The sequence below is a fragment of the Cheilinus undulatus genome, linkage group 5 (assembly GCF_018320785.1).
Source record: "Cheilinus undulatus linkage group 5, ASM1832078v1, whole genome shotgun sequence".
NCBI lineage: Eukaryota > Metazoa > Chordata > Actinopteri > Labriformes > Labridae > Cheilinus > Cheilinus undulatus.
In genome coordinates, this window is record NC_054869.1 from 50,617,933 (window position 1) to 50,644,635 (window position 26,703).

The 26,703-nt window shown below is 37.4% G+C and overlaps 2 protein-coding genes across 2 annotated transcripts; both read left to right on the forward strand.

The window, feature by feature from the left end:
• The first annotated feature begins 677 nt into the window (after nucleotides 1-677).
• Nucleotides 678-14,074, forward strand: lman2lb (lectin, mannose-binding 2-like b). Its single transcript, XM_041786473.1, has 8 exons — nucleotides 678-891; nucleotides 2,757-2,875; nucleotides 3,408-3,525; nucleotides 5,703-5,785; nucleotides 7,886-8,047; nucleotides 8,288-8,402; nucleotides 11,132-11,251; nucleotides 12,772-14,074. The coding sequence occupies exons 1-8, from the start codon at nucleotides 693-695 to the stop codon at nucleotides 12,912-12,914; spliced, it is 1,059 nt and encodes a 352-aa protein (XP_041642407.1). The 5' UTR covers nucleotides 678-692; the 3' UTR covers nucleotides 12,915-14,074.
• A 2,823-nt stretch (nucleotides 14,075-16,897) lies between these two features.
• Nucleotides 16,898-25,854, forward strand: LOC121510503 (leukocyte surface antigen CD53-like). The gene is made up of 7 exons (XM_041788565.1): nucleotides 16,898-16,960; nucleotides 22,817-23,005; nucleotides 23,782-23,856; nucleotides 23,936-24,046; nucleotides 24,164-24,271; nucleotides 25,565-25,648; nucleotides 25,786-25,854. Exons 1-7 carry the CDS (start codon nucleotides 16,898-16,900, stop codon nucleotides 25,852-25,854), a joined length of 699 nt encoding a protein of 232 aa, XP_041644499.1.
• The last annotated feature ends 849 nt before the right edge of the window (nucleotides 25,855-26,703 follow it).

The window sequence follows — 26,703 nt, forward strand, 5'->3', positions numbered from 1 at the left end:
ATTTTGTCATGTATTGAGTTGATAATGTGTGATAAGTTAAGAATTTAAGTGATAAGAGTTAGTTACCAGTGGCTGATGATGACCCTTATTATAGCCATTTTATTTTAGTATTTGTCCACCAACCAAACAAATGCAGATGTAAAAAAGGCATATTAATATAACTGAATATAACTGTGTAGTAACATCTGTTGATGTACCTTACATATATAACATATCAAATTGGGATTTTGTTGTAGCCCCCCCCCCCCCAAGAAAAATGCACCAACCGCCACTGCTGTGTATCTCAATTCAAATCCATTAGCTGTATTGGGATGGAATCAGCTGGGTTCATTTCCAAAGCAATTAACAATTTAAAGTTAAAAAATAAATAAACGTAGACATATGTACAAAGTCATCACATTAGATTGAAAACTTTTTGTAATTCCATATTTAACTATTTTTTTAAATCAAATTAAGATATTCAATTATTTTGATATTTTACGCTATTTAAACTTTTTTTAAATCTAATAATTTAATTTATTGTTGAATTGTATTTGGTACATTTGCTTACGTCTATTCAAGTGTTGATAACTTGATTGATTTAAATGAAAAGGCCTTCTAAAGCGTTTTATTTTGAAAGCTAACAATAAACCGGAAATGTAGTTTTTCCTGCTCTTGATACCACGTGACGCGTTTAAAGTGGGAGTGTAAAGATGGATGCCACTGTGATCAAGTCAACTACTGTTGGATTTAGAAGTATTTTACATTTACCCTTTCATTTCAAAAACATCCCTGAACTGACATGCGTGTTTGTGGCCGTTTGTGTTCTGATGAGCCAGACGTTGGCGGAAGACCAGGAGCACATAGAGGAGTTTTTAAAGCGGGAGTATTCTTTAGCTAAGCCATACCGAGGTAAGGAACCGAGCCAACCAACGGTTACGGTAACCAGGAGTTAGCTAAGAGGAGAGACTGAGCTAACGTCTTCATGAGTTTAACTCTTAAAGTACTCTTATCGTTTTTAACTATTTCACCAAAGCTTTGTCTACTTCATACTTGAACGCAAGTTACGAATATTATAAATTGTGTGATAATTTGCCTAATTAAGAGGAAATCTGCTCTTTAGGAACTTGTGGTTACTTTATAGCTAGTGTCACAATACGGGAAATGGTGGCACTATTATAGCAACATGTCAGTTGGGTAATAATGTTGGGCTTTGATTCAAGACAGATAAGTAGTCACACAAGTATCAGAAGAACCAGCTAACGTTCAGGTCGGTTGTAGCCTCTTGAATGGAATATACCATGTATCAAATACCATAAGGACAGCATTAGCTCTTACAGGCGCCTCTTCCTGAGGGACAGTGTAACATTATAATAATAAGTAGTAGAGACAGTGAGCAACTTGGGCTTAAGCGTCTCTGCAGCTGTACATGAAATGTCCTTTCATAAAATAGCTGAGAAGTTGAGATTTATTGATATATTTATAAAAAGATGTAGGATATGGCAGTTTATGTTGGTATAGTTTATGTTGATGTTGCAGGAAATAAATCACTTTCCCGATAATCAATAGAGAAGATTGTTACAGAACCACTAACAGTAATATGACCACAGGATAATCTATTTTAAATGTTAAGTCTAAATAGGGAATTGTCAATTTCTTTATTTATTGGTATTGAATAAAAGTAAACAATAAATGTGCTGGTGTTTTATTTGTCCCAGTCTTAAACTGACTGAATTTGTTATTTATTTGCAGAAAAAGTAGTCAAGATTGTTGCTATTCAGCCAAGACACACACAGATGTTTGATTTTTAGGCTTTATTAAGACTAACTAGAGGTGGGAGAGAAAATCGATACAGCATAGTGTCGTGATATTTTGTCTGGTGATATATTGTATCATCTTGTCCACCAAATAGGGCTGAACGATTTTGGAAAATAATCTAATTGCAATTTTTTTCCTCAATGTTGCAACTTTCCTTTATTCCTAAATGAGGGCTGAACAGTCTTTTAAAAGTGTCTAATTTTGATGATTTTGACTCGTATTGCAAATTGGATATGAATCATTGCATTGAAGGTTTTTTGTCCTTATATTTATTAAGAGAAAAGTACAAAAATGAAGAAGGTTAGTTTTTTTTTGTAGATTATTCTAAAAAAATGGTACCTGAATGATTGCATATGTCATGCACAACATCTCTGCTCAAAAAAAAGTTTAAAACTGGTATTTTAACACAAATTTCAGATCAAAGAAATATTGCACCTTTTGCGATTTGAAAATTGCAGCAGCCCATATTGCGATTTAATGTAATTTTCAAATAACTGCCCGGCCCTTATCACCAAATATTGATTTTTTTTTTTATTAATTGCTAATATAAACCGAAGTCTGTGATAATTGAAAAATAGAATCAATTGTCTGGACAGCTGTTTGTTGGCAGGTCGGCAGAAGTGATGGTCATAGAGCAGGAGAAAGTTAGTACAACAAACATGGCGGCACCAGGGGAAGGACGTTAGGAATGCAAGCAGGGCACGAATGAGATGGACATGACACATGAGGTTGCAAGAAGTGCTACATGAAAATAAAATACTGTAGAAATACGACAAACATGAGGGCAAGACTAATGCTAAAACAGCTAAACTGTTGAAAAAATGGTATATATCGCAATATATGGTTTTGCAATACTCACTGTATTGCAAAAAAAATGTTTAAAATCACTATAATATCGAATCACGGGGCCCCTTTGATTCCCACCCCTAAGACTAACAGGTAAATTTCATTTTTTGTAGGACTGGGCTTCTCTAGTTCCTCACAGTGGGATCTGATGGGCACTGCTATGGTTTCACCTGACTATGTGAGGCTGACACCAGACCTGCAGAGCAGACAGGGAGCAGTTTGGAGTCGAATTGTAAGTATTATCGAACATTAAAACTGAAGTAAAATTACACCAGTTTGTAAACTTAATTCAGATAGCTCTATTTTGGCTAATACTACAACAGTAAACAGCTAAAGCCCTTAGAAAAGTTATCCAGTAAGTTCTTTGCAGATGATGTCACAGCAGAGAACTCCAGATGGGGGGCAGGAATTGATTCCTGCACTGAGTAGTTCTATCAGCATGGACTGAATCATATTACAGGTTAGATTAAATTATTTCCTGGGTCTTTGCTAAGGAAATTTGTTCAAACCAGACCTCAGAGAATTTCAATTTTCGACCCCTGGTGTAAAATAATTCCTAACATATGTAAAAATGATCAAATTTTAATTGTAGCCTGAATGTCCATTTTGATTTTTAATGTTTTGACCCCCAACTGGTGTACTTTACTTCCTGCCCCCTCATCTGACATTTGTGTGCCATCAAGATCATGTGACTGCAAACTACCTATACCTCTGACTCTCACACACACAATAACCTGCTCTGCTTCATTTCTGTTGCTTTTTAGCCTTTCTACTTGCAGGACTGGGAGCTCAAGGTGCACTTTAAAATCCAAGGTCAGGCAAAGAAAAACTTGAATGGGGATGGTCTGGCCATCTGGCTAACCAAGGACCGTATGCAGAATGGTGGGTTCAGACTTAATTAATTAAAAGATTTTTTATTTCTCTGATGCAATACAAAAAAATTAGATGCTTCATGTTCTTAAAGTCATAGCTCAGGAGGATCCTGCAGTAGTATGGTCCAGGCATGGTAGAGTTTATTCATAATAACACTCATGATGAAGCTGGACACATTTTAAAATGTTAGCTGAAACAGCGAGTGTATCTGCAGCCCTCGACTTTATTAACCAATACTGTTAAAGGAAGAAAAAACTTCACAAATCTGATCCTATTTTAATTAATAATCAAAAACAGTAATGATATAGGCCTATGTCTAATAGGGCTGAACATCCCCCGCCACATTGCAATTTAATATGCAGTTAGTTAGTTTATAGTTTTTAAGTTCCTCATCTTATGTGCTTTTCAACAAACACGAGCAATACACCATTCTTATTATAACCCACACAGTAGATTAAGCTATTTTTAAGTGATTTTTTTTTTGCCTCATTTTGCAAATTCAACATGAATTGTTGTATCAAAGGGAAGGTTTAATTTTTATGTAATGCTCATTTAGATTAAGAAAAACCTATCCTGTATTTCTCTAAAGTATTGTAATAAAACACTTTGACGACTGCATGAAATGTAAGGCGTAACACCTCTGCTGCTGCAAAAATATAAAACTGGTGTTTTGACACACATTTCATCTTGAAGAAATATTACACCTTCTGTGATTTGAACATTGCAGCAAAACATATTGCAATTTCATCTAAATTAAACTGGTTACCATTTATCCATAGTCGGGATATTTTATTGTCAGAATAACACCAGAAACTTTCTTCAGTCTGCTTATCTTTGATATTGAATAATAGATTTATGTCCATAGAAACCAGTGACCCTAAGGCTTGATGATCTTTTTTAAAAACTGAATAGATTTATTTTTTCATAACTTAATTATTTATTAGGGCTGTAGTCAACCAAGAAAAACTTGTTCGTCTAAAATCACACCAGGTCATCAATTAATCGATTGGTAATTGGACGGACCAAAAAAAAAAAAAAAAACAACCAAACAAAAAAAAACCTTCATGCAATTTCTACATCAAACTTATCACTGACAATGTAGTCAGTGCATTTAGGTGGTGATTAAAATTCAAAATAAACCCAAAATGAACTTCAAATCTTGCGATTTTTGCAGTATAACCACCTTATGTTGTAATCAAATAATACTCCTTTTAACAAAATGTTGCCACACCGCTGACTTTTTCGACATGTTGTCAATTAACGAGAAACGGAGTATAAATGTGCTTCACAGGCTGTGCTCTCCTCTAAGGTGGGAGGGTCCTAGCGAGGTTAACCTGCAATTAATTACTCTTAAAGGCATGAGCAAATTGTATTTGAATAGTTGTATTCATAGTTATTTTCTTTTTTTGTAAATTATATTTTGTAACACTAGATAACTAAAAAAATAAAAAACACATGTCTCCCTTCTCACCCCTGCAAAAAATTGATTCTTCCATTTAAAGTAGCACATGCGATTGTTCAGCCAATTGGATTTTGGTCGGACATGAGGTCATCGACCAATCGAGTTGAGGCTGTCAGCCCTATTATTTATATAAATGGTTGAAACCACAGCTACATAGTTCAGTGAGCAATATAACCTTATCTGGTGTAGTAAAATGATTGCACAAAGAAACTTTTATTCACAAACAGTCCAAAATATCAAATACACAATGAGATAAAAAATCCAGCTGCATTCCATTTTCTTGTTTAACAAATAATAAAAAAAATAAACTACTGTCTACTTACTACTGTCAGACAAAGCGTTTATGATTTTGACATGTACAGTAGTTAGTATTTAATTCCAACTAGGATTCAGTGACTGGTCTGTTGAGTTTTCTCTTTGAATTTCTTTTTTTTCTTTTCTTCCCTGTGTCATTCTTTGTTAACGCTCTCAGTCTTAGTCTCTTTTAAATTGTTTTTTCTTTCTTTTTTGACTTGCACATGTCTTTTCTTTGATACAATTATTCTTTAATATTATAGAATTCATTCAAAGAAGGAAAATACAAGGATGACTGTTAAGATTCCCCACATCCTCTTAGTGATATGTTATGTTGATTTATTTTCACTGGTTTACTCTTACACGGAGAAATTAATTCTGTGTGTTATTAAACGATAAAGGAGACTGATGTGCCTCAATCTTTCTGCAGGCCCGGTGTTCGGCAGCATGAACAACTTTGTTGGAATTGGAGTATTTGTGGACACGTATCCAAATGCTGACAAACACCATGATGTAAGTGAGTTTGTAACTTCCATTTCCAGCCTTGGATTGTATAAAATAAGGCCTGAACCTGTCTTAGTGGATGTTTTTATTTTTCAAGATAGGATTTATTCACTGTAGCATTGCACTAAACAAACAAACGAGTTTGCATGATTGAGCGTGCTAGTCTTGTGTTTCAGCATTAAATAAATTTTCAACATATGTAATGTTTCTCTTTCTGCAACCAACTTAAATGTGCAGAGGACACAACCTGGGACTCAGGTATCATCAGCTGTTATTTCATGAGCTGAGAATGTCCATCCATTGTCTTCACCTATTCAGCATCTCATAATCTCATTTCATACATGTCATCACTGTTGCCTGGTGTCTGACTGGGACTCTACAACACCGTTAGTCATTGTTCTTGGGTTAAATTGGCTGGGTGGCAAAGTTTAACTTTGACCTTTTAGTATGCAGGAAAAGCCTGGTTGTTACTAAACTTACCTCTGAAATGAAAGATGCATTTTTGTCATTGGACTTTTGGAAATATGGGTGCATCTTTAAAAATAAAACTGAAATGGAAGTATTTTGTGAATTCATGAGTCAAAACACAAACATATTTCAAACCCTTCTTAATTACATCGGATGAATCATTAAAAAGTATATGTTAAGTATATGGAATAGCATGTTTGTTTTTGCACTTGATACATGGGCAGGGCTCTTTTTGCATGAAATATTGCATCAGTGCAGCATGAAGGCAAACTGCCTGTAGCACTGCTTAGGTCAGTGGTTCTCAACCTTGGGGTCAGGACCCCCTTTGGGGTCGCAAGACACTGAGAGGGGGTCTCTACATGCCCTAAAAAAATGAAGAATATTTTTTAAATTACACTTTTGACACTTTACACAGATTTGACACATTTTTTACCTCTTTTCATCATCTTTTCCCACCAATTTTAACACATTTTTGCCATTTAACACCTATTTTGGTCGGTTTTAAACCCTTTTCACCACTTTTTTCTGCCTGTTTTGCCACTTCCAAACCTACTCTTGCCACTTAAGCTTAATGTTGCCTCTGTTGACCCATTACTGCCCCTATTAAACCCTTTTTACGCACAGTTTTTCCCATTTTAACCACATTTTACCATTTGATATGCCCAATTTTGGTAGTTTAACCAGTATATGCCTATTTTTTCTCCAGTTTATATCAATTTTCTGTCCCATTTCACCAAATTTCCACCAATTTTTTACCAATTTAAAGCCATTTCAGCCACATTTTAACTCCCTTTTACCACTATTTATGCCCATTTTTGCCACTATTATCTAATTGTTGCCACTTCTAACCCATTTCTGTTACTTATTAAATCCAACTTAGCCACCTTTTCCACCATTTCTTGCCAATAATAACCCATTTTAGCAATTTTTAAACCATTTTCATTACTTTTATTCAACAAAACTGAATGTACATTTTTAAGAAGGCTTTTTACTACACACATGAATAAATACATTTGTTTCTTTGATAAGACTGGTTTATTCAGGTTAAATATAAAATATGGGTATCACAGCTAGACTTTACAGTGGACCATGGTTTTGTTGACCTTCATGGGCCCCCAGTTTGGCTGGCCGCTAGAAAGCTCTTCCATTTATCCCCTTTTATAGATGGCCTTGTCTGCACATGACTATTCTGAGCAGTGCATGGCTGTCCAACCACCTTCAGGTGCAGCGGGGGGTCCCCGGTCTCTGGCACCTTTATTTTAGGGGGTTGCAGGCAGAGGAGGTTGAGAACCACTGGCTTAGGTGTTATGGATATTCTTATTTTATTGAGAGAACCTGCATAAGCAGAATACTGTTGGATAAGAAATGTTAATTTCTATTTATTATTACTTTTCAATTTAAAAAAATAAATTTGATTCAATTTGAAAATGTGTGAGTTATGGGGTACAGCTCAAAGTTTCTAAAATTGTATAAATAAAATAGCTGTTTTCTTCAGGCTCTTTTCACCAGGAAACTTCGAGCATCCTCCAATCATGGATAAAAATGTTGATTGAACACTTGTGTGATGATGTTTTGTTGAGTCCAGTTTGGTACATGTTAGCATGTTATGCTACATGTTAAACGCATTTGTCCACACTACAGAGGGCTTTTCCATACGTGTCAGTGATGCTGGGGAACGGGACTCTTTCATATGACCACGATACTGATGGACGGCCCACTGAACTTGGAGGGTGTACAGCGATGGCACGCAATTCCATCTATGACACATACCTTCTCATCAGATACTTGAAAAACAGATTCACGGTATGAAAGCTCTTGATTTAAATGAAATGAATGCAGAATATTTCCATGTAAAATTCCTTATTTCTATATTTTTGACTGTTTTAAGCTTATCATATGAGACACATTTATCTCAAACAGAAAAAAAGCTGAAATAACTGAGTGCCATTCGTAGATATAAATATTTTGAATTCTTGTTAGCTTTAATGAAAATTATTTTTAAAGATAATTTGCAGTATCTTTGACTATTTTTCTTCTTACTAGCTTATGGTAGATGTAGATGGAAGGCAGGAATGGAAGGAGTGTGCAGATATCACAGGACTCCGGCTTCCTAAAGGCTACTTCTTTGGTGCCTCCTCTGCAACTGGAGATCTGTCAGGTATGAAGACAGGCTGCACACCAGCATCACTGCTCCATAGCAACCCCTGCCATCAGTGAATGAAAGCGTGAGTGCATGGGTGTGAATGGGTAGGTGTGACCTGCAGTGTATAAGTGCCTTGAGTTGTCGGATGACTAGAAAAGCGCTGTACAAGCTCATGTCAGTTACCATATCATTAACAAAGCGACAAATATTTGAACTGTTCTCCTAAAAAAATAATCAGAACAAAATGCAACAAGCCAAGAGAAGCTTAAAGTTCACACAAAAAATATTTTTTCAGTCCTCAAAAAATCTACCAGTGTGGCAGCAAAGCAGTAGTCATCAAGAACAACGACAGTGGCTGCTAGTGGCGGGCAGTTGAATTACAGTTTTGAGTGCTATTACAGGCCTGAACTGATCAAAAATGTTAATCAGTTTGACCGACTCATAATTCTGGTGCCAGCAGCAAAGGGTCCTAGTTTTAACTCAGGGTATCCGTGCGGTCTTAAAAAGTCTTAAATCCAATCATTTGAATTTGAGGCCTTAAAATGTCTAAAATTCTCTCAAAATCTCATAAAATGTCTTCAATACAATTTTTAAAGGTCTTAAAAATTTATTATTAATGTATTATTATAACGAAATCGTGGACGGAGTCTCGGAATTGGCCTATAAAAACGGAATTTACAATTTAATGCGGAAATTGAATGAATTTGACTGAAATGCTGTGTTTTTTTAGAAAGAGGAACATATATCTGAGGAATATGTCCCTGAGGGAACACTAAAGCGGAGCACAACTTGTCCCTCACACACCCCGCCCCCTCCTACAATAACAGCATGTCAAAGCGGCTGAACGAAACACTGGCGAACATCACGTAGCCCCGCACGGGCCAGTACCATGGGACATAATGTTGCACATTCAAGAAAACTCATCCGTGCTTCGAGTTATTTTACCTCACCACACCACCTGAGTGGTGTGCCTCACCTCACACGAGGCACATCGCTCACCCTTTGGAGGCTCAGAATCAGGTCGGACGGATTCGAGATTTCATGAAGTCCTGCAGTCTAAATTTATTTATTTTTTATTTAAAATTTGTTTATCCAGGAGAACCTCATTGAGATCAAGAATCTCATTTACAAGAGTGTCCTGGCCAAGACAGGCAGTAGCACAATGTACAGTTACAAACATAGAAAAGAGAAAATCATTACAAACACAAATCAAACAAATCCATGTCACAGAGTAGTAAGTCATTAGTCAAAACAAATGATGTTAAATTTGAGTGACAGTTAGCTTAATAATTCATCCTGTAGATACTGTAGTTCCCCTTGGTTGCTTAACGTGCCAATACGTGTCTGTATTAACGTAGCGCTCTGATGTGAGGCAGATGGACAGCGAGGATGGAGAGAGATGAGGAGAGAACCGTTACAGTCAGGAGTAGAACAATGCAGCATCAAACTGCATGGACTGTTACAGACTGTGAAAGTAAAGAAAAGTTTAGGTAACAGGTTTACTATTAACCATTTAACTTTATTGTGACCTTCTTATTAAGTTACTATCACTCTGTGTTTGAGAGAACAGAAGGATTTCTTCATTTGCATTATAAATATCAGCTAGGATGTGATTATACTCATGAATGTGTCTTGAAATGTTTGAAATATCTGACTGTTACACTGGTTATAATTATTTTATATCAGGGTTACCCAAACAACGGCTTGTGGGCCAACTGTAGCTCTTACTCAATAAATTTAAGGTTATTTCTATTTAATTAGTGAACATTTGATTCATTGACATAAACAAGACACTCTTTTTTCTGGTAAAATTAGTGGAAAGGTTAAAAAATGGAATTCCAAAATACACTGAAATGGAAAAAACAATATGGCAAAAAATAAAACAGCTTTCATTGGGCCCTACATATACTTTGCAAGTAATTCTGGGCCTCCGATTTCCCTTCATGTCTTTTTTACTTTTTTGCCAGTATGGATGTGAAATGGGTCTTAAATTGTATTTATTATGGTCTTTAAAAAGTCTTAAAAAGTCTTAAATTTGACTTGTTGAAACCCGCAGAGACCCTGTTAACTGACCCTTCACTAAGGCCTTCACATACCTGACATCTACTCTTGTTTTTTGTGTTGTGAAAAATAAAAGTTCAACAACCCACTATAAAGATTTGGATGTCCTGTAAGCTCACTGGTTCAGTACACTAGCGTCTGCTGAAAGCTTGTCGCGCAGGGTTATGGCTGCTAACCTAGGATTGGACAGAGGCCGAAGGGTCAGTTGCACTCATCTCTAGCTGGCACAGACCTGATAATGTATCCACAGATGAATGCTGGGCTTACTGGAAGTGGCCAGTAAAGGCCAGATTTTAATGCTGTAATGTCAGGCCTGAGCCAGTCTGGCTGCAGCAATTCCAGTTGAACCAGCCAATCAGCCACAGCCGCTTCATCAACACCTGTTCTCACAGTACACACCCAAACACATGAGATGTAAGGAGACAGAGCTGCACATGAGCACTACCCAGAAATATGACCCAGGGTCATCTCACTGTTAATCTACTGGTTTCAACTCAGATTCAACACTGGTTTGATATTTTAACAACTGAGACTCAAAACAAAGAGTGGGTAATCTGGTTTGATAGATGCTGAAGAATGTTTTTCACTCATTAGCTCTTCCTAAAATCCTCAAAGATGCCAAAATGAGAAATAAATGCAGATCATTTCTTTGAGACTTAATTCCTGCTCTGTGCTTGTTGTAGATAACCATGACATCATCTCTATGAAGTTGTACCAGCTGACTGTAGAGAGGACTCCTGAGGAAGATGCGGAAGAGGAGGAAGTCAGCATTCCCAGTGTTGACAACATGGATCAGTTCAAAGGTAGATACAGCGTGGTTCTCTGGACTCTGTAAATTCTGATATAGATTAAATTATTGAAATTCATCTAACATCACCATCACACATTTCAGCATTACTCACGGGGCTTAATAATAAAGCCAGCAGGTGTTACAAACATGCAACCTTATCTAACACTGGGCACACAGGGCTTGAGCACTGTCTCCCTAGGCGTGTATTTCCCTTTTCAGCACATGGCCTTGCACAGAGAACAGACATATTCTGTCCTCTTCCCATGTTTCCATATCATTAAGAAGTAGTGCTGGTTGATATTTAGCATTTAACTGATTATACTCTGTTCTGGCATTTCACGTAACCAATCAATGGGAAGAATCATTCTTTGAAAAGTCTGCCATGTTCAGTATGTAACTCTCAGCCTACATAATTAATCTTTTTAGCAGTTTTAACTAAACTTTTAAACCCTGGTTGTAAAATGTTGAATTTTTCTAGAGGAGATTGTTGGTGTAAAGCAGGGGTCATCAAGTACATTTGCACAAGGGCCAGATTTAGTCTTGATAGAGACTCTGAGGGCCGGTCTTTAAAACAAACAAAAACTGAATTAATGTTTTGGTCTGATTAACATATAATTTTATTAGTGTTTGTATTTATTTTCTAAACGCAGGAAATTTTTTAGCTATTACCAGTGAGATCTATCCCTATTATCTATAATGCAGCAGGCCACAAGGAGAAAGGCCAGAATTGTCCGGGCCAAAGAATGGGCCCTCCCCTATTGTGATTAAGCACCAATTTTAACTTATTTTTGATCATTTTTGCCACTTTTCACCCATTTTGACACTCTTTAACCCATTTTTGCAACTTTGCCAGGCTATTTTTGCTATATTTTTGCTAATTTTAACCCATTTAAAACACTTTTTGCTTCTTTAAAATTTTTTTCCATTCTTTAATTCCTTTTGAACAACTGTTCCTGCAAGTTTTATCCCCTTTATGTCACTCTTGTATCCATTTTTGCCACCTCTAACCTTTTTTCATTATTTTTTTCCACCATTTTTGCCATTTATAACCCATTTTTATACCCTTTGACCCTTTTTCCTCTTTGACCTATTTTTGCCACTTTTACCTCTTTTCCTGCACATTTTTGCCTCTTTTTCATCACTTACTCTGGCCATTTTTGCAACATTTCTGCCAGTCTCAACCCATTTTTAGAAAGATATTTACTAATAATGGCTGACGAGTGAATTTCTGTAAAAACAGATCAAAATCAGATCATTCTAAAACTAATAGTAATCGTTTTGGGATGGACTTAACAGCTGCAGACATTTGAAGCCAAAAGATACTCCTAAAACCAGAACGTCTTCTTTTCCTCCTTTTCTGAATTTAACAATCTTCTGGGGGCCGGGTAGGGAGCTTTGGGGGGCCTGATTTGGCCCTCGGGCCGCCAGTTGATGATCAGTGGTGTAAAGCAAATCCATCTTCATTGAGCAGTTGTATTAAGTCAAGATAACTCTGATGAGAGTTTTATAACGACTTTTCATTTTTCTTCACAGTGGATATCCAGGAGGAAGGGATGAGTGGAGTCCAGTTCTTCTTCACGCTCCTCTTCTCCATCCTGGGCCTGGGGGTACTGGCAGTGGTTGGTCTGATGGTTTACGGGCGCTGGAAGGAAAACAGACGCAAGCGGTTCTATTGACCAGAGAACTGTGAATCCACGCCGTGTGTTTCTTAATTAACACACAATAATGCAAATACTGCCGTAGCTCTTCTGAAGCAAACCACCGAATGATCAATGAACAATATTTAGTTTTAAAGCCCAGAGCCAAGAGAACATTCACCTCCAATACGAAACAGTGGGGGGGTCACCAACAAGCCAGCCAGCTGTGAAATATTTTGTGTGTGTGTGTACTGGTGAAGATGGAAAAGAAGCTGCTCTAGTGAAATTTTAAATGTCTAAAGTTCATCTCAGCTTAAAGCACAGCGGGTCTCTAAAAGCTGCCGTTGCTGCGACTCTGTAGATTTCTGTTTCTGGTGTCCGTTTTGGAAGAGGCAGACAAAAACTCTGAAATCAATCCCAGATGCTGTATGACATTGTTACCTTGACCTTTACTGACATGCAGATACCTCTTACTGCCACTTGGTGCCGCCAAAAGGCAGCTGATAAGCTGCTGTGAAGACCAGTGAACCTGTGGATCTTTCTTGTCGATGCACTGAAAATCTAAATTGTAATGAGCTCTTGCATGATTGGGAACAACATGTCAAGTAGCCAAAGTACTTAAATCTGCTGAAATTTATGTTTATTGTCTGTAGATGTGTTGTTGATGATGATGATTAGCTCTCTGTTTTTCAAATTTCATCTAGGGCCAAAATGACCAGTTGACATCAAAAGTGATGGACGTGCGTCAGTAGACTGTTCAGGTTGAACCAGGCTATAACACATGCATCATGACCTTTCAGGGAAAGTTTACTAGATCCAGACTTCTCATTTGATGTGTTTTCGTTCATTGTGATTTATGTTTTAAGACTCTCAATAAAAAGATGAAAAAAATCCCTCAAGCTTAGATTTAAAGAATCCAATTTTCCATTTAGTTAGCAGGCCATGGAAAACCAATAAAGACAAGTTCTCTGATTGCCATCTAAAGTTAATTTGTTTTTTATTCATTTTTAATATAAGTGTAATGACTAAAACTATCTGTTATGGTAAGACTGTGATTTTTTTCTGTTGTCATGATTGTGCACCAAATAGAAGTAGCACAAGATTTCATGTAAAGAGGAAGGTTTTGTTTACGTACTAAATTCACCTGATTACGTTAATTAAAATGTTTGTTTCCCTCCAAACATATTAGTTGTGATCATATGGCTTTGACTTCTTCTCCAGTTTGAACTGATCTTTAAATGGCTGAATGCAGCTGAAACAGCAGAGTAAAAGATGATGTGAAAATCAACACTTTCTTCTTCTTCATAGAATTTCTGCCATCATGAAAGCTGTGCTAATGTCTAACCCCTCTATGGTGTCCAATAACATTTTAAATAATGGGCTTTGGTAAAACTGCTGCTGTTTTCTAGAGACAAGCAAATGTTTCAAACTTTAACATTTACTTCACAGATCCTGGTTCAGTTCCAGGCATGTTTATTAAAAAAAACGCACCATTCATTCTTAATGCCTTAGAGCAGTGGTTCTCAACCTTGGGGTCGGGACCCCCATGGGTTTTTTTTTCTTTTTTTTTGCCAATTTCTGCCTGTTTTTACTCTGTTTTACCACTTATTGCCCAATTTTGCCATATTTTTTCATCACCTTTAACTCATTTTTTTTACCACTTTCCAGGCACCTGTTGCCAACTCCATGATTCCCCAGTTGGCTGGGAATCAGAAAGCTCCCCCCTTTTATCTCCCTTAGGGGCCACCTTGACTGTAACATTATCAAATGTGTATTATGTATGGATATGAATATGGTGTGTCTTGAGATTTTGGCTTGACTTTAGGTGTGCCTTTGGAGAAAAAAGTTTGGAAACCCCTGACTTAAACCACTCTCAATCAGAAAACTGTCACAGCCTTTATTACCTAGTAAATAAATTAAATCACAGAAAGTAGGTTGTTTACAGCAGCTCTATTCCATTAACTCCTGAAAATAAACGTATTTAAGTTATTTAAAGCAATTAGCAGTTTATCATTTATCCTCATATTTGTTAGAGCTCAAGAGCAGAGTATGATAGGAGGGCCAACAAGATAGTGGAGATCATATCTGAGTCAAGTGAGGATGGTGTTAGTGACAGTGATGATGAGTGGCTAACAGGAAAATGAAGATTAGCTGAAGCTAGGACTGAGTAGGGCTGATCGATTTGCAAAAATAATTTAATTGCGATTTTTTTTCCCCAAATATTGCGATTTCGATATAATATGCGATTATTCTTGGGTTAAAATTATGTATTTTTAAACAAATTCAAGCAATAAATAATTATATAAATAAGACCATGTGTACTGACGACAAAATTATTTCCGAAGCAATTAATACATAGTAGCATGAATCTGAATATCATCAAACAGGTGCTATGACACTGAATGCACATGAAAAACAAAGTACATCTGCATGCAGTATCTCACCCAGGTTTGTGCCCTGGGAGCTTTTCCAGTTTTCTGTAAGATAGTCTAGTCTTCTCTTTCAAAGCCTCTCTGCAAAGATCATTGATGGGACAAGCATGCTGACAGTCAGCAGTCTTTCTAGGGATTAATTCCAGAATTATTACATCAATCTGGATGAAATAAAGACATTTATACATTGATAGGTGTTTATAGAAGTGGATGAAGAGCTGGAAAATACTGAAGTGTGAATTCCCACAAGCAGAATGAGGTTCATTGAGCCAAACTTCAATGAACTTCTGACCTGAGTGTCTGAATGAGGCCTGCAGTTCTCCAAATGAAAAGAAGGACTAGTTTAATTTACAGTAAGTATTTCACTAATGATGTTTGCAACTAAACTGCTGGGATCATGTTTTCATTGTTACCCCACTCTTGAATTGGAGGTTCTAATGGACAAACTTTGTATATGACTGTGTTTTCTCTTTCCAGTTACAGCATATATTACAGCAGGGGTTCTCAACCCCAGAAATAAAGGTGCCAGAGACCAGGGACCCCCACCACGCCTGAAGGTGGTTGAACATAGCCTTGCACAATTAAGAACAGTCATGTGCAGACAAGGCTGTCCATAAGGGGGATAAAGGGGAGAGCTTTCTGGAGCCCATGGGGGTCAGAGAAACCATGGTCCATTGTAAAGTTAAGCTGTGATACCCACATTTTATATTTCACCTGAAAAAATAACCACTCTTATCAGTGAAACAAATAATTTTTTAGTCATATGTGTAGTAAACAGCCCTCTTAAAAATGCAAATCACTTTCGCTGAAAAAATAATTAACATGGGTAAAAAAAAATGCTGAAATTGGTTAATAATGGCAAAAAACATTGGAAATGATGGTAAAATTAGATTTTTTAAAGTTGCAGAAATGAGTTAGAAGTGGCAAAAATTTGATAAAATTGGCAAAATGGGTTGAAGTGAAGTCATATTAATCCAGTTTCTCTTTAGTTCAAAGTGAGAACGCATGTTGTCCACTCCAGTGGACATGTGAAGGTCTACTTGGAAAATTACGGTTAGAAAAATAACATTGAAGTCTAATTTTTCATGCCTTCAGAACAACAGGTAGAAAGTAAGGCCTCATCAGACTTTCTAAAGTGACTGATTACTGTCAGTTTCTCCTCGTACTTGGAGGTTACACAACACTGAACCAATCACTGCCCAGTCATTAGTTGGTCATTTTTGTCTCCTGATGTAAACAGAAACATTGGACTGTTTTAGTGTGGGTTAAATAGAAGTTACTCATCTCTATCAGTTTAACTGTGTTAATCACAGAATTGTGGTTCAAACTTTCATCAAATGATTGATCCAGAGAGATAACAGAGCAGGAAACTCTAGTTCAGTCTGAATAGGTCACAGGTGTCCATGCTGCCTCACAGCTCAGTGTTGCCATATCAAACAGTGGTGTCCTGTAAACAGTCCTACACCCAGAGACGAGCAGCAGCAGCTCTTATTTTCACTCTGAAGGAGCTCTGGATTATAATCTCTGATTCTCTTTAGAATAACAGCTAGTGTTTATTCCACATAGTACAGAGAAAGATTCTTAAGAAGGATGAGTCGCTCTTGTGTAAACTTCTTGAAAACGATGGTGATCAATCTCAACTTTCTGTGCTGGGTAAGTACTTAAAGCCCAGGATACACCTGAGTTACCTCACACTGTCCAACCAACACTGAAACACTGGACTGTCTTAAAGGTCTGTTAGAATCAGAGAGAGGACAAACAGAGATCATTCATTCTAGCACTCCTCCATCTGATCAGAGCTTTTAGCCTCTACTTTAGCTCAGATCAGACCTACTAAGAGTTAAAGCGATGTTTAAATAGTTCAGAGTTTAAGTAGTGACTCCTCCAGGAAATGCAGGATACAGCCTCAGATACCTAGAATTTCCAGTGTCGGGTAAAAAACAGGCTAATCAGCACAATCTGTGCACAGTTGTGATTTAACACATTATAGAAAAAAGTATATGCCTTTTAATGTTCACATGCCTTAGTCTGTTCACAGGACATGGAAAATTACTATCATTGTTATTATTAGTATTATTATTATTATTGTTGTTGTTGTTATTGTTATTATTATTATTATTATTATTGTTATCATTGTTATTATTATTATCATTGTTATTATTATTATTATCAAGCTTTTGCCATCGCCACCACCACCCTCTGGAACTCAATCCCCCTCCATATCAGACACTCTGACTCTCTGCTCACTTTCAAACAATCACTCAAAATTTACCTGCTTAACAATGCATACAACTCCTAACCATTCATGTTTTTCTTCCTGTCCTATTTGTGTTTTTGTTTGTTCTGTAAAGCATCTTTGAGTTTCCTAGAAAAGCGCTATATAAGTCTGAATGATTATTATTATCATTATTATTATTATTATTATTATTATTATTATTATTATTTTTATTATCATTATTATTATCATCATCATTGTTATTATTACCATTATTATCATCATCGTTATTATTATTATCATTGTTATTATTATTAAAATATTATTACTATTGTTAGTATTATTAATATTATTAATAATAATATTATTATATTATTGTTATATTTTTATTATTTTTATTACCACTATTATAATGTTCATTATTATTATTTTTATTATTATAATATTTTTATCACTTTTATTACCACTATTATAATATTCATTATTATCAAAAAAGGAAATATTTGTGGATGGCATTTTTCCTTTCAGTCCAATAAAGGGAATATAAGGTCAAATCACTGTTTCCATCAGACTTGTGAATGTAGCGACACAGAGGTGTGCGTAGTAGCTGCACTCTCAAAACAGATGTGTTGAAAATAACACATAATGTGTTAATTTTTAGCACACTGGTGTGTCTAGTTAAGGACAACACATTTTCTGTTACTTTTAACACATTCACTGTGTTTGCACGTTTAACACAAATTGTGTGTTAAATGTGTTAAAGATATGTTAAAAATAACACATAATGTGTTAATTTTTTTTAAATTATGCATTATTTAAAATAATGCTTTTTTACCTGTATGCTAAAAGTCAAATAAATAAATAATCACAAATTAACTGCATAAAATTCAGGTCAGATTTTTTTTTTCAAACAATATATATAAAGTATAACAAAATACAGTCTTGATGAGTCTAATGTATGGATAGAAAATAAGCTTTTAAGATCATAATATTGCATTGTGTACTGGAGAATAGGTCTGTCTTACAAAAATGGTGACCGTAAAAACTTTACAAGACACAAATTAAAGTAAATGCATTAGAAAAGTCAAATCATTCTCCAGTTGTATGCTGACATTTGAAGCACTAATCAAAAATCAAACTGAAAAAAAAAAAAAACAGTTCAGCGTGAAAATTCACAGAAGTTCAATTAATAGAATTCAACAAGAGTGCACTAGCCTACAAATAATTGATGCATCAGGTCATGCTGTCATCAAACTGCACAAGCACAAGACAGGGGGCACCATTCACTTGTTGCATCCTCTGAGACATTACTGAAATGGACTTGTTCCAAAACAGCTTAGAACAGCGTGTCTATGGCTCATGTCAAACCATCATCTTGAAGTGGAATGGTGACTTTGTTGTTCTTTACTGCAGTGGCATACTGAGTTGTTGTGCTGGGGTGTCCTATACATGAAAGATTGAGCTGATGGACTGCTGGCTCAGAAGCTGGGGATGCTGGTTCCAATCTGGGGGAAAAAAAAAAAATCAAATAGGGGTGTCAATAAATCAATATTAATCATCTTTCTTAAAATGGGTTTCATCAGTGTACAAAACGTGTTGTCTATATTCATGACAATAAGCAATATCTTTAATCAAGTCAAACTTCACTCAAAATTCTGAAAATATTTAAATATATAATCCCAATGGTTTATTATAACTTTATTCTATCAAGAAGTAGATAGTGTTTTTTTATATATTTTGAAAATGAAAAATTTCAACATGTAAATTAGATATTCATTTCTTAAGTTGTGTATTTATTGAAGAACCCAACTGTCAAACACTGTAAGGGTCACATTAAGCCACTAACGTAAAATTTATTCTCAACCTGTGTGAAACGTCGCATACTGGTGCATACATTTCCCTACCTTGCTGTCCACTATAATGATCAATTGCCTAACCAAAGGTGATTTTCCATACCAGCGCAGACATTTTGATATTGAACATTCTTAAGTATGTCAAAACAAAAACCCTTTTCAACATTTGTTAATAGCTGAGATGGGATTCACTAATTCAAAAGCGTGAGACATTCATAGTCAAAAACATCTTTCTTACCGGTCTAAGGTCCAAGATGTAAGGTAGGGCTGATTTTACTCTCTATCTGGTCCATCCTTTGGCCCTTCCTAGAGGCAGATAGTGTACCAGGAGCTGAAGAGCTCTGAAGCAAAGTGACTCTGAGTAGAACACAAAAGGCATACATACAATTAGTGATTCCACCTCTGACATAGGCTGTTCAATAAATTACTACCACAGAGAAAAACAGTACCCATAAGGATGTGCTGGAGGACTTACGAACCATCAGTTTAAAGAATCGCAATAAACACATTTTTTGTTTTTTAACGGTTCAGCACAAGTGGCGATATGAATTAAAGTACAATTTAATATATTATGGCCCTATGGGATTCCCCTCAGATAATATTCCTATAATAAAAATGAATGGCACAGGCCATGTGCACACCAAATAAAAACACATTAAACTGACAGTCATTGTATCTGGTATAAATGGAAGGTAACTTACCATTCTCTCTCCTTGGGGTCGTTTTCAAGTGATGCCACTTTTGGAATGATGTGTCCTTCCCACATCCAAAGGCACTCCTCCCCCAGACATTTTTCTAAACTCTGCATCACACTGAAGATAGCAGATAACACAACAATATTAAAAAGGGAACCACTACCATTTTACTCCTGTGGTCTAAGACCATCCAAAAAATTAGCAAAAATGAAAAAAAAAATACCCTAAATCAAAAAATATTGTGCTTAAAAGAGGAGAACTCATTTGAGTATTTAAAAGAAAATAAGGATTTCTAGCAGACTATGGTAGGGTACTGTCTAGGGGGTATCAGGGTGTGCTCCCCTAAGAGAAAAATTTATGCAATTTAAAGTTAAAGGCATAAAAATCTTGTGCAATTTCAGGGCAAAAAGAGTCAAAATTGCATCAGGTCACATAACTTTCTCTCACTTTAACTCCAACTAATCTACACCAAAAATTGTGTGCCAGACCCTTTTTGTTTACATGATTATGCTGGGATCACACTTTAATATTTGCCAGCCTAAGTAAAAAAATAATGTGTCAAATTATCTATTTAAATAATAAATGGAGTTAACGTCCTGCTCAAGTTCATATTCTGGAAAGATCAACACTGTTTATTCATCTTTGTTTAAAGTCCATTTGATAAATCTAATCATAGACACAGAAATGTTTATTGCAGCTGCATCTCTCACTGATGAAGGAATATAACAGGAACAAATATTTTAAATCAATGACTGTTTCATTTAGCTGTTGCTCCACATCTTTAACCTGACAGCCACTCTCCTTCTCTCTGCCTTACTGAAGCAAAAGGGAGATTATTTATTCCCACTAATTATCAATAGTAACCCATACTTCCTGTAAAGTTCTAAGTAAAAACTACCGAGAAGAAAACACTGATAGCGCGTTCGTCCAGTTAACACAGAGTGTTATACCTGTCTGTGTCACATTAAAACACAACGGTCAACAGTCCTACTCCAAAAGGTCCTAGTTTGGTCAAAGTTATATAAGAAAAATGTCCGTTAAAATTTCCAGTAGTCTACAGTATGAGTTCAGCCTCCCGATAAGCAACTTAAGTCTCTCTCCCTTCCCAAACCCAACCCTGCAGTACAGCTACAGTAAAATGGCGGCGTTAACAGACTGTGGTATTGACTTTAACTTAACTAGCTAAATGTTAACGTGACAAGGTTTAATGCCGACTTTACTTAAAGGAGCAGTTGTTAAGCCGACTATAAGGTCCCAATTGAACTTTACATTGTGTATTTTTGCCAGTAAGGTAGAAATAAAATTAAAAATAACATTAGCTAACTGCTAGCCAGCCCTGTTGAACGCAACCTAACTTAATCATGAATTTCCTTTAAAAAACGATTTAGTTGGTGGATTATATACATGCTAAATTTACCCTAACACATTATATTTTGATGATATATATCTAAATATAGTAGAAATGAATACTTACTGAGTTGTTGGGGAGCAAACCAAGTGAAACAGGCTCCTTCTCAGTCTCCTTTGTCTCCTTCCTCTCTCAGGCGGGAACAGTGAACATGAAAAAGGGCGCCCCCTTTCCGCCACTCAAAATAACACAAATTGTGTTAAACTGTCTCACACATGCAGTGTGTACAACTTCTTAGGCTTTTTTTACACATCTTGTGTTGAAATCAACAAAAAATGTGTTATGCATGTCACAACACATTTGTTGTGCCATTTTTTAACACATCCTTTCTGAGAGTGTGGGGTGTGAATGTAGAGACTTAGAGGTGTGTGTAGTAGCTGAGTGTGAATGTAGACTCAGAGGTGTGTGTAGTAGCTGATGTGGGAATGTAGACACACAGAGGTGTGTGTAGTAGCTGAGGTGTGAATGTAGACACACAGAGGTGTGTGTAGTAGCTGAGTGTGAATGTAGACACACAGAGGTGTGTGTAGTAGCTGAGTGTGAATGTAGACACACAGAGGTGTGTGTAGTAGCTGAGGTGTGAATGTAGACGCAGAGGTGTGTGTAGTAGCTGATGTGGGAATGCAGACTCAGAGGTGTGTGTAGTAGCTGAGGTGTGAATGTAGACACACGGAGGTGTGTGTAGTAGCTGATGTGGGAATGTAGACTCAGAGGTGTGTGTAGTAGCTGATGTGGGAATGTAGACTCAGAGGTGTGTGTAGTAGCTGATGTGGGAATGTAGACACACAGAGGTGTGTGTAGTAGCTGAGGTGTGAATGTAGACTCAGAGGTGTGTGTAGTAGCTGGGGTGTGACTGTAGACGCAGAGGTGTGTGTAGTAGCTGAGGTGTGAATGTAGACTCAGAGGTGTGTGTAGTAGCTGAGGTGTGAATGTAGACTCAGAGGTGTGTGTAGTAGCTGGGGTGTGAATGTAGACACACAGAGGTGTGTGTAGTAGCTGAGGTGTGAATGTAGACACACAGAGGTGTGTGTAGTAGCTGAGGTGTGAATGTAGACACACAGAGGTGTGTGTAGTAGCTGGGGTGTGAATGTAGACACAGAGGTGTTACAGCAGTGACAAGTGCAGATTAGGAGGAATTGTGGGATATATTGGAAGGCTCACAGTTATCAGTGTGCAGTGAGGTGTTTCCACACAAAGCATCAAGGACTACCAGTTTGTATCCAGAGGTCTAAATCAGATATAAATCTATATTAATGCCTGGTCTGAACAGGGTGGGATTCATGCTGCTTCAGAAACAGTTTATTGAGAGCTGTCTTTTGTCTCCTGTCTCCATTGAAGCTTTGTGGTGCATTTGTGGTGGCTTTCGGGGAGTTCCAGATGATACACTCCAGGTATGCCTCCCTCATCACCACCTTCTGGCCCATCTACCCCGCCAACACTCTGGTGGTCACTGGAACCATCGTCATGTGTGTGTGTTACATAGGAGTGTTAGGGGGCATGAGGGAGAATCGCTGCATGCTGATCAGTGTGAGTATGAGCTGTGATGTTCATTTTAATGTGATTTACAAGGTTACAGAAGGCTGAAAAGCTGTATGTATCATTTTAGGAGTAGAATCTGTGGCCATTTCAAGAGTTTGCATTTCACTGTATGCATCACAACATTAACACTACCTCAAGATTTTGTTCACACCTGGCAATGCCTCGAGGAGAATCCAGTCATGGGGGACTTATCTTGAATCCTGTTGCTCCAAGTGGAGCCCTGGTAGACTAAACCTCACTGCTATTTCCTGAAGTTACAAGTAAAACTCACCTACTACAAGTGACCTGATCACTTTCCCCCTGCTAGTACAGATACCAATCATCTGTCTGTGAGTGAGATTATGTGATACACACCTTATTTTTTGGTATAGCAGTCTGTGCATTGATTCCGTCTTTGCACATGTTTTGTGGATTGCACGCTATCCTCCTCTCTTGATTAACAGTTGAGAGGGCACAAATCTGTGGAATCCTTTTGTAAATACGGCCCTTAGACTTTTTGGTGATCAGTGATTATGACCTGGTCAGACAGGGCCTTTCTGTGTGCAGTTTGCATGCATGGGTTCTCCTCAGGTACTCTGGCCTCCTCCCACCACCAAAGACATGCTCCTTAGGTTAAGTGGTGACTCTAAATTGGCCGTAGGTGACCAGGGTGTACCCTGCCTCTCGTGGTGTGAATGATTTATCTCAGTGGTTCATTATCTCTGCATGGCTGAAATCAGGTCATAGGTCATGTTTCGAACTCACCATGTTGTTCCCTGATTCAGTTCTTCCTTCTGTTGGTCATCCTGATGCTGGTGGAGCTGGCCATGGCTCTGGTGTTCCTGGTCTACAGCAGAGAGGTCAGTGCTTACAGCTGAGAATATCACCAGCTGATATTATTGCACTGAAAACAACAAAGCTGACTTGTCTGTTGTTCAGATTGACTCGTACTTTGAGAAAGACCTGATGCAAAGCCTGGAGATCTACAGACAGTCCAGTCCAGAAGGCAACAAAACCATTAAAGATGACTTTGATGCTGTTCAGCACCTGGTAAGTGATCCAGGGCTCTGGTCTTTAAAAGAAATCTGTGGTTATTTCTGTAGTCACACACATTTGCCCTCTTCTACAGTAGTCCAACATGCCACTGATGTGGTTTCTCTTGTACAGTTTAGGTGCTGTGGAGTTCATGGTGAGGCGGACTGGAAAGGTAACGTCCCGGTCTCCTGTTGTACCAAGGACCCATGTAGCGTCCGCTTTCAAACCAACTGGAAAGAGGTTATTGATACTGTGTTATCACTGGGCTGTTTATGAATGGTTCTCTATGGAAACTCCCAGAAGACAGAAAACTTTTAGGCCCTCATTTAAGAAGCCTCACAGTAAGAGTGAAAACTAGCAAAAGCATTAATGAGGAGAAAAACATCTGATGTTTGTCCATTTTGAACTCAACACTCTACACCAGTGATACTCAACGCGTGGCTCTGGAGCCACATGTGGATCTTTTATGTCTTAATCTAAAATATTATTTAAAAACATAAACTTTTTAGCCACTTTTTGCCCCTTTTTTATGGTGCCTCTTGCCATTACATGTCACTTTTTTCCCATTTTTCCCCACCTTTTTGCTGCTTTTAGCCCATTTTAGTTATTTTCACTCATTTTCCCCCACCTTTCTGCTGCTTTTTAACAATTTTAGTTATTTTTAACTCATTCTATTCTGTTTCAGCCCTGCTCAGAACGAGCTGTTTCTGTGTCTTTAAATGCTACTGAGCTGTCTGACTCCGCCCCTGGATGGGGATCCCCAGGTGGATCAGGAGAGGAGGATGGAGCTGTCTTCCAAGTGGGGAGGAGCAACAGTCCTGGTTATGAGAACAGCCTGTTTTAGCACACATTCTCTCAAAGGTGGAGAAAGAGAGGTGGGGATTTGATTTTTCTGGTAAATTCAGGGAATTGTGGACGGGCCGGGGCGCATATTTTTGTTAGAAACACCTGAAAAAGTGCTCTTCGCATAATACGTCCCCTTTAAAGTTACATCCAAGCTAATAACTTGGACGGCAAAACCATTGCAACACAACTAAATCCAGCTGTAACAATTGCAAACTCAATGCTGAAGCAGGTTGGGAGAAAAGCAAAAACATCTTTTCCACCAAGGAAAGCTTTCAGTGCTGTTTTTTACTTTTCTAGTGAAGAAATGCAGATAAAACTGACACTATACTGTAGCAACATCCCAGCTAATCTCTACACCTGCAGCAGCCATCGCTATCAGCTTCCAGTACTGACCCACATGTAGCTACTGCCTCGCTCTCCTCAAATGATGCTGATTGGTCAGGTGTGTTCTCAGACCTGGCATCATTGTTTTTAAAGGTGCTATATAAATAAATAAAGTTATTATAATAAGACGGGTCTGGCTGAGCTGCCATCAGCTTTACAAGATTAACATTCACCAACGATCAGGCCTTTTAAAAAGCCGCTAAGATCTTTTCTGCTTACACTGTGAAAGCATGAGTGTGTGTTAGCATTCTCTGTGTTTTACATGGATAGATTGAGTCTTTCTGCTGACCTCTTGTCTTCTAGGGATGTGTGGATAAACTGAAGAACTGGTTTGCCCATAACTACCTGAGCACAGGTGCGGGTGTTATTACCATGTTTATCATACAGGTACGATACATTCAGGTCTTTGGTTTCTATTGTTTTTTCCTAATTATCAGGCTTGAAAGGAAAGCTGAAGCTGAGACTTTTACATCTGCTCTAATCTGAAGTGTGTATAAAAATGTTGGTAACTGTGTTTTGTCCAGGTTATCTGTCTGTCCATCACCATCCCCCTGTTTTGCCACTTTAAGAGGCGTGGGCTTGGATACCAGTGAAAAGGAGCCGATCAAAGTGGAGCTGCAATTATCAGAGACATTTTCTCCAGTCAGGTTTGAGCTGTAGGAAGTTTTCATCCATTTTGAATCTCAGTGGAGGTGATGGTTGGTTTTATATCGTGTTTTTTAGCCATCAAAAAGATGCTGTAAAAATGACCCCCTTTATTTAAGCTGGTTTTAATTTTCAGTCAGCTTCATCCTTCTTTAATCCTAATTTTACTTCTGTTTTTGGTCATTTAATTTTATGCTTTTATTTTTTAGAGCAAGTACAACATGCTTTTCAGCTTCTCTGTGTTATTTTACTCTAAGTAGACAGACATCCATATTCTTGTCCAACCTAAAGCACCTTAGATTTGCTTCCAATATACCAAGATTTTTTCTGTGTTTAGACCAGTGGTCCTCAACCTTTTCAGCCCATGACCCCCAAAATAAAGGTGCCAGAGACCGGGGACCCCTGCTGTTCCCCTGCACTGTTCAGAGTAGTCATGCAGAGACAAGGCCGCCAATAAATGGGAGAGCTTTCTAGCACCCAGCCAAACTGGGGGCCCATGAAAGTCAACAAAACCATAGTCCATTGTAAAGTTAAGCTGTGAAATCCATATTTTATTTTTAACCTGAATAAACCAGTCTTATCAAAGAAACAAATATCTTAATTTATTCATGTCTATAGTAAAAAGCCTTTTTAAAAATGCACATTCTTTTTGTCAAAAAAAAAAAAGGTTAATAATGGCAAAAAATGGTGGAAAAGGTGGTGAAGTAGGATTTTAAAATTAATAGAAATGGGTTAGAAGTAGCAAAAGTTAGATAAAAATTGCAAAAATGGGCTAAAGTGGCAAACATGGGCATAAA

Coding starts and splice junctions, on each gene's coding strand:
- lman2lb (XM_041786473.1), top strand. CDS start 693: ATGGATGCCACTGTGATCAAGTCAACTACTGTTGGATTTAGAAGTATT. Junction 2,876..3,407: donor GAGCAGTTTGGAGTCGAATT/GTAAGTATTATC, acceptor GTTGCTTTTTAG/CCTTTCTACTTGCAGGACTG. Junction 5,786..7,885: donor ATGCTGACAAACACCATGAT/GTAAGTGAGTTT, acceptor TCCACACTACAG/AGGGCTTTTCCATACGTGTC.
- LOC121510503 (XM_041788565.1), top strand. CDS start 16,898: ATGAGTCGCTCTTGTGTAAACTTCTTGAAAACGATGGTGATCAATCTC. Junction 16,961..22,816: donor ATCTCAACTTTCTGTGCTGG/GTAAGTACTTAA, acceptor TCTCCATTGAAG/CTTTGTGGTGCATTTGTGGT. Junction 25,649..25,785: donor TTACCATGTTTATCATACAG/GTACGATACATT, acceptor TGTTTTGTCCAG/GTTATCTGTCTGTCCATCAC.